This window comes from Odontomachus brunneus, unplaced genomic scaffold, assembly GCF_010583005.1.
Source record: "Odontomachus brunneus isolate Ranch 3 - 2012 unplaced genomic scaffold, Obru_v1 Obru_scaffold_223, whole genome shotgun sequence".
NCBI classification, from domain to species: domain Eukaryota; kingdom Metazoa; phylum Arthropoda; class Insecta; order Hymenoptera; family Formicidae; genus Odontomachus; species Odontomachus brunneus.
The window spans coordinates 414,132-422,814 of NW_022639673.1; the positions used below are offsets into that span (position 1 = coordinate 414,132).

General features: G+C 35.5%; 1 protein-coding gene across 1 annotated transcript in view; it reads right to left on the reverse strand.

Moving 5' to 3' along the window:
* Positions 1–202: 202 nt before the first annotated feature.
* Positions 203–8,683, reverse strand: part of LOC116852417 — a 36,559-nt gene continuing 28,078 nt past the window's right edge. The window contains exons 4-7 of the mRNA XM_032832754.1: positions 7,109–7,575; positions 3,573–3,688; positions 1,982–2,062; positions 203–456 (exon numbers count right to left, since the gene is read on the reverse strand). Coding sequence (XP_032688645.1) covers positions 203–456; positions 1,982–2,062; positions 3,573–3,688; positions 7,109–7,575 — 918 coding nt within the window. The remainder of the gene's footprint in view (positions 457–1,981; positions 2,063–3,572; positions 3,689–7,108; positions 7,576–8,683) is intronic.

Below are 8,683 nucleotides of genomic sequence, written 5' to 3' on the forward strand. Positions count from 1 at the left end.
CAGTAATATTTTTGATAACATTCAGTGTATCAATAAATCCATATATTATTTCAGAAAATTCACTGATCAAACCATACTTATTGATAGCTTTTAGCAATCTAGGACCATCAAAAGTAAGATTGTGAGTAGCAATATAACATCGTTTTTCAAGGAACTTCAACCAATCTCATAGACATCCTAAGGCTGCTCTCAGAGGTACTGATTAAACTTTTGTTCCATGGTACAGCAATTCTCCATAGTTAGTCGTAAACCCATTGACACGAGTGGCATTCTCGGAAATATCTCGTACGGGATTAACATAAATCGAAAAACTATTTTTGTTATATTTCGCACCAATCTGTAAAATATCACAATTCATTTCGAAGCCCGAGGTTTTCAAATCCAACAGAATAATGGCGTTCTCATCGTTGTCCTCTTCTGTCACATCCATTTCATAATGTTTCTCGAACTCCACTGCTGGTTCATTGAGAAGAGAATAGTTACTCTGATATGTAACACCCTCGGCATTTTCTTTTCTATAACGTAAAGCTGTTCGCAACTTCTTCAGAATCATTCATCTTTTTTTGAAAGCAGAAGATGTTATTAATGCTCGTCTCTTTATTGCAGTTTTTTGTACTATTGAAATCTGTTACGAATGATGTTTACCCGGTGACAAATGTACTTTCTTTGCAATTTCTTGCGTGTAACCTTCTCCGATATTTTTCTTACCAACAGCACACGCAAATCGAAAGTCGGCGGACGCAGACGTACTGTAACATTTGGATTTCGGGGCTTTGCTTGCCATTGTAGCTTTGAGACTTTCATTAACGTTGCTAGATGCAGCTGTTGAATACTTTTCTGCATTGTCAGCTAGTTTATGAAATATTTTGTAATGGCCTTGCGTTACGTGTGGGATAGTCTTAGTCGGTGTGGTCCGGGTTTCGTTTGTGAAATGAAAAGCAGTGGTGTAGGTTATAATAACGTGGAACTATATTCTAATTTCAAAGCTATGTACAATTATTTACATGCGACGTTACGCCGTTGGCGCGTGGTCGCGTTTTTGCTCTCGTCGGGAGCCGATGTTGTCGTCTCGCGATCAGCTGCGAGCGTCCGGCGGGACGCGGTCGGGAAAGTTTCCTGATATGCTATTGTTCGTCGTTTGGAGTTCGTTGCCTCGTCGGCTTTAAGCTGTTTATTTACCCTGGTTTTAACCTGGCTGGTTTAAAGGCGCTCGTCGTCACCGGTATCTTACGCCCTGTATGCGTTCGCGATCGTAGGATTGTAAAGGCCTTTTATACTAAATTATAACAAACAGTGAGGCTGTTTGTTGACCTTGCGGTTATCCCGCGCGCGGTTGTTCGACGTTTATTTGTTAATATTGTTACACTTGCGGGCGCGGAGAGGGACTAGACACGCGAATATAGAAATGAACAAGAACTTTATTATAAAGCAATAGCAACGTGATATATAAATTCTCTCAACGTGATATCTAAATTCAAGCCACACGTTCACACTGTTCGCAGGCTATCGAGAGACTCTCCTCTCAGCTGTTGTCAACAAACAAGCCAGCCTCACGTAGCAACCGTTGCTACGTATCCCGGCTTGCAATCCGCGGACTTCAGGAGCGACGCGCTCGCAATACTGCGACGCGCTCGCAACACTGCCTCCCTTCTTTTCAATTGTCGTCCCGACAATTAACGAAAACGTGTATCTTCCGTATCTTCCGGGGTTCTGTCTGCGTCCTGACCTCAGCTGCTGCTGTAGATCCTATGGAACCTTGAATCCCCATCCGAAGACAGTGAAGACAGCCAAAGTTTCCCATTTCTGCTAAGTCCTTGTTCACTCTCGTTCCTTCCTTGTTCAGGATCTTCAGACAAGGGGGGGGGGAAATAACTTTCATGGTCCCAACGATCTCCCAAAGGAGATCTCCCCAAGTCCCCACTTTGGCATTTACCCTTTGCTCACAGCAAAGGCCTACGGGAAAAAACCAAACCTAACTAACCCGTAAGCAAAGTGGACTTCTGAGTTGATGATGAAGTGAAGACTACCAGCTGATGCACCACAGCTGCATTAACTGCATTAACTGCAACAATACAAAATGAAAAAAAAAACAAGCAAATATTCTTCCAATAAATTGTATATTTCAGTAAATTTAGATATCATTCTATAAAAATAAAATTAATCCCTCCCATAATAAGAAGCTAACCTATCTAAATGAACTATTTTATTTTTATGTTTTCGAAAATGACGAATACAATAAACTACATCACTAATTTTCTTAACAACTTCATAAGGATTCTTCCAAAAACTTTGTAACTTTGGTGCTTTTCCTATACTTCTATGAGGATTGTATAACCAAACCTTCTGATTTACTTCAAAAGAAAAATTTCTCGAATTCCGATCATAACATGCCTTAACTCTATTATCCTAATCTTCATTGAACTTCTAACACGTCGATGAATCTCATCTAATCTTTCCCGCAAATTAAAAATATAATTATTACTTGAATTATGATTAACACAATCCGAAGGAGGAGAACCACGATACAAATCCAACGGCAATCTTAAATCTTGACCAAAATATAACTCTGCAGGAGAAAATCCTGTTGCTTCATGTTTAGAAGTCCTATATGCCAACAAAAACATAGGAATCCAACGATCCCAATCTTTCTGATTCTCCGAAATAAATTTAGATAAATACTGCAAAATCGTTTGGTGTTGACATTCAACCTGACCATCAGATTGAGGATGAAAAGCAGTAGTTCTTGTTTTTCTAAATCCTAATAATTTAGACAATTCTTGAAACAGTTTTGACTCAAAATTTTTACCTTGATCAGTATGTAATTCTAAAGGTACACCATGCCTAGAAATCACTTCCTTTACAAAAATTTCTGCCACCGTACTAGATCTAATATTTTTTAAAGGAAAAGCTTCTACCCATTTTGAAAAACAATCAACCACAACCAACAAATATTTATTTCCACAAGAAGATAAAGACAATGGACCTAAAATATCCATCTGAAGACGTTCAAAAGGAGCTCCTACATTAAAAATTTGCAACGGAGATTTTCCTTTATCCGAAGGACCTCTTTTAGAAATGCAAACTTCACAGGATCTACACCAATTTTCCACATCTCTTTTACACGTAGCCCAATAAAATTGTTTTCGAATTCTATCAAGAGTCTTATTTATTCCAAAATGACCACCAGAAGGAGAATCATGAGCTTCTTCCAAAATTTCTTTGATTTAACTTGACTTCGAGGAACAATTATCTGTAAAACACTAGATTTCAGATTTGGAGCCATTTTTTAAACAAAATACCATTTTTTACAACTAAATTTTCCCAATGAGAAATATAAACTTTTAATGAAATATCATTATCTAAAATTTCCTTCTTCAAAAAACAGCGACCAGATTCAACTCCTCGCAAAACCACTGACACATTAGAATCTTTTAACTGCATTTTCCGCCAGTCTATTTGAAATTTTTCCCCTAAAAATTTTTCCCCTAAAAGTATTTCCCCTAAAACGACTTCTTCTTTATCTTCTCTACCAGACTCAATTCTAGAACAATACCTACAATTTTCTTTTATACATGGACGTCTTGAAAGACCATCTGCATTTCCATGACACAAATCTTTACGATGATGAATCTCAAAATCATAACGTTGTAGCCTCTCAATCCAACGAGCCAATTGATCTTCAACATCCCTAAAAGACATTAATCATTTTAGTGAAGCATGATCCGTTCTTATTAAAAATTTTTGACCGTACAAATAATGATTGAAAGATTTAACCGATTCTACTACAGCTAATAATTCTCTACGAGTCGTACAATAATTTCTTTCAGATTTACTTAGAACACGACTGAAATAAGCAATAACTTTCTCTTGACCATTCTGAACTTGGGATAAAACTGCACCAATACCAAAATTTGAAGCATCAGTGTCAAGAATAAATTCACCTTGCTCCAAAGGAAAAGATAACACTACAGAAGTTGTTAAAGTTCGTTTCAAATTTTCAAAAGCTTCCTGACACTGCCTAGACCAAATAAATTTTGATTGATTTTCCGTAAGGACAAATAAAGGCTTAACAATTATAGAAAAACCTTTAACAAATTTCCGATAATAGGAGCAGAACCCAAGGAAAGCACGTAACTGTTTTTTAGTTTGAGGTATTGGCCAATTGGAAGCAGAAATTTTTTCCGGATCTGTAGAAACACCTTCTTTAGAAACAACATGACCTAAATATTTTACCGAATTTCTCAAAAGCACACATTTTTTTGGATTTAATTTCAAACCCGAAGAACGAAATTTAAATAGAACGATCTTTAAATGTTCAACCATTTCCTCAAATGTTTTCCCAAAAATTATCACATCGTCCAAATAAACTAAACAAATTTCATGCAACATTTCCTGCAATATTTGCTCCATGAGCCTTTCAAATGTAGCTGGAGCATTACACAAACCCATTGGTAAAACTGTAAATTGCCATAACCCCTTTCCTATTGAAAACGCTGTTTTCCTTCTATCCTCTAGACGAATTTTCACTTGCCAATAACCACTTTTTAAATTCAACGTTGAAAATCAAGAATTCCCTGATAATTGATCAATAGTGTCATCAATACGAGGAATAGGAAAAGAATCTTTTATTGTTACAACATTTAGCTTTCGAAAATCTACACAAAAACGAATAGAATTATCTTTTTTTTTTTTACCAAAACCGCCGGCGAAATCCAAGGACTCTGAGATTCTTCAATAACACCTTTATTTTTCATTTCCTCAATAACCCTATTCGCCTCAGCACGTAAATGTAAAGGAACTCGTCGAGGAATTTGTTTAATAGGACGTGAATTAATTAACTCAATCTTATGTTCTAAAAAATTACAATTTCCGGCTACAATCTCTTCTGAAAAAACATCTTGAAATTCAACTAGTATTTTAGCAAACTTTTCTTTCTGTCGAAAATTCAAATGTTCTGAATCCCGTTTAAACAATTTTAGTAAAAATACAGGTACTTTCTCTTCCCAAATAATCCGCTTGCAAGCAAAATTTCCTTGCATCATTCCCGAATGAGAAATTCCTAACTTTGAATAAAAACAAGATTCCAAATTAGTAAAAGACAAGAAATCATTTCCTAACAAACAATCATCTTCCATGTCAATAACAAACATGGACAGATCTACCAAAATTTTTTCTAACTGGACATTCATCTTTGCTTGATAATAAACAGGAACTACTCCTGAAGGATAAATTAAACGATTATTAGTAACTGGACAAAACTTTTCCGACGTTCCAAAAAATTTCCTATTAACAATAGAAACATCCGAACCTGTATCTATTTTAAATTTACAACATTTTCCATCCAATAGTCTATTAAAACAAAAAGTATCTCTATTTTTAACGCGTTTTAAACTAGAATCAACTAAGGATTTTACTCTTTTTGTCGAAATAGCCCCGTTCCATTCGACAAAACTCAGTTTTCCCTTTTTTTTCAAAAGCATTAATTAAAGTTGGGCATTCCGCTCGAAAATGTGAAAAACTTCCACATTGCCAACATTTATTATCATTATTCATTTTCCCAATTAATTTTCTTTGAGAATCTAAAGAATTTTCTCCCCTTCCAATAATTTTTTTAAAATTACCTTTATTTTCCCTAAAATTGTTGTTGCCTGTATAATTTCTTTCAAAATTCCTCCTACTTTCTAAATTAAATGAATTAAATTTTATAACATTAGAAAAACTATTTTCTTGAATACTTTTAACAATTTTTGCCCTTTCTATGGCAACCCTCAATGAAACAACGTTTTCTAATTGAAGAGTTCGTTTTACAAAACCATCTATTAACCCTACTATAAATTGCGCACAAGCGATTTTCTCTCTTACTTCAAACGTACATTCTGGATATGCTTTATAAACTAACCGTTCCAATTCCGAACCAAAAGAAGCAAAATCCTCTCCTTCTCTTTGTTTTCTATTCGAAAATTGAGTATAAAAATTTTGAAATGAACCTACTTCTCCAAAACGCAATTCTAAACGTAAACAAATTTCTTTAAAATCTAAATTTTCTTCTACCTTATCTAAAACTGAGCGCGCTCCTCCCCTTAAACTTGCTGCCAGAGCAACCGCTTTATAAACATCGTCCCAATTATTTGCACGCGCTATTAAATTAAATTGACACAAAAATTCATGCAGCGGAACGATTCCGTCGAAAGTATCTGGTTTTAATTCTGAATTATTCCTAAATATTGGAAAAGACTGGCCTTGAAAATTTCTCCGATCAATTTGGCGCAACTTTTGAAGCTCTAGCCGCTCCCGCTCTTTCTCCGCTCGCAAGGACCGCAGCTCTTCTAATGCAGCCTGCAATGTCGCAGTCTCCGTCGTCACTGGAACTTCCCTTTCTAATCCCGACGTCGTTTCAATATTTCTGTTTCGCTTTCCTTTATTAGATTTTGTGAGGTCCCGTATCTCCTCCGACTCCGCAATGTGCAACGCTCCCTGCTCCATAACCGATGTCGATGCTTGACTCCGAGTAAGCATCGGTGAATGTATCATTCTCCTTATTATCACTTTCACGAACTCGCGTAAACAATCGCAAACAATTCACGTCGCGTCTCCAATCTCTCTATATCCCGGACGAGCCCCCAAAAATGTTACACTCGCGGGCGCGGAGAGAGACCAGACACGCGAATATAGAAATGAACAAGAACTTTATTATAAAGCAACAGCAACGTGATATATAAATTCTCTATTCAAGCCACACGTTCACACGTTCGCAGGCTGTCGAGAGACTCTCCTCTCAGCTGTTGTCAACAAACAAGCCAATCTCACGTAGCAACCCTTGCTACGTATCCCGGTTTGCAATCCGCGGACTTCAGGAGCGACGCGCTCGCAATACTGCGACGCGCTCGCAACAATATTATAAATAATGTTTCTAACGTCGTGACGATTTTCTGGATCGTCACAATTTCCTGAAGCGCTGATAACAGTTGTGGATCATGAAATCCTCATGGTATTATTTATTAGTTTTCCGGGTTTTGAATAAAACCACACCATAGTCCGCATTTACTGTGATCATTAAACACATGGAGAGGAATGATACGTACTGTATCGGCCATAGCTTTGCTGTTACCTCTGCGCCATAACGTACGTGAAGCATCTGTGGAGATATGTGATACAATTTTTCGTTAGCTCTTTATGGTTCTTCTGAATACCGTATAATCGTTTTTTCATTCCACCTGCAGTGTGATTGGTATCTGACTGTTTGATAATGGGATGATCGCTTGCAGCTCGGCATGCTGTAATAGTAGAGCTATCTCCTATTAAAACTCCAACCTCAACATTCTGAGACTTAAGTATAGAACTATCGACTACAAGTTTTTTGACTACATAGGGTTCCATTGCTTTGGCAGAACCATCGAAATTTTTATGACAATCATGATCTGGTACTTTACTGTTTGTATCACATTTCTTGTATTTTCTATTGCATGTCGAATAATCCAAAACCATGCCGCTCGCTTTTCCAATAATAGCTCCAAAGCCATTCGAACTCATAATTTCGTCCTGCACCTTTTGTACTCCATCCCATATCATATGAAACTATAATACGTATCACATCATTAAAAGTAACAGATTCATGAAATGACTCTGACTTGTGTGATGATTTCAAATTAATAATAGTAGATCCACTTTGTATTTGACGTTTGATGATAAATTCGACTGGAATTCTGCCGGCCTAAATTGAAAGAAGGAAAATATGAGAAAGGAAAAATATACGTTTTTACTTTTTTGTAAAGAAAAACGCAATTCATGTTTATGTCTGTTTTAATGATTACAAAATTTTCTTACACAAAAATATAATCACTATGCATTCATATAAAAATTATCAAGGTGTATATGTATGTATAATTGTGGCATTTAGTCGACAGATAATATGTTATTAAATATAAAAGACATATGTAGACTTGACGAATTTGAAAATATACAGTTGAAATTTTTTTGTAGCAGATTTTACAATTTTCAATAATATTTCCTAATGTGCTAATTTTTTCAATAACCAATTAAATTAGTATATATATTTTTTTTTAGTTTACTTGTACGATATTCATTTTAGTAATTCGAAAAATATGAACTAATGGAAATATTTATTATTTAGAATGTTAGAACACATTCAAGAAATTAATTCATTAAATTATCAAAAAGTCACAATATTCATTCATAACTATTGATGTAGCTATATTTCATTTCATAAATTAAATCAGTACTACTATCTAATTAATAATCCTATATTTAACACATTTTGAATCTGATTGCTTTTATCTAGAAGAAGATTAATGTATATTATGTATTTATATATTAAGCTGAAAGAGCGAAAATGTTTATTAAGTGAAAAGAACGACTGGGACGTGTTTTGACAATAGTCCATAATGCGTTCTAGTCGTTTCTATCGTTTAATGAGCGTTTTTGTTTTTGAGCTTAATATTTACAGTAAATTTTAAATTTGTTACATATGGGATCAGCTATAAATTAGACAATAATCTATATATATTCTATGTATATTCGTGGTGTTTACAATTGCTGTTCCATGTTCTCAGCTTGCTCGAGAATTAATTTTTTTTCCAATGCTGTGGCTTCTTTGCAGCTTTCTTTTGCTACATTTTCTGCAGCTAAGTAGGTATTATAGGCCGGTTCTAACCCATGGTCCTCC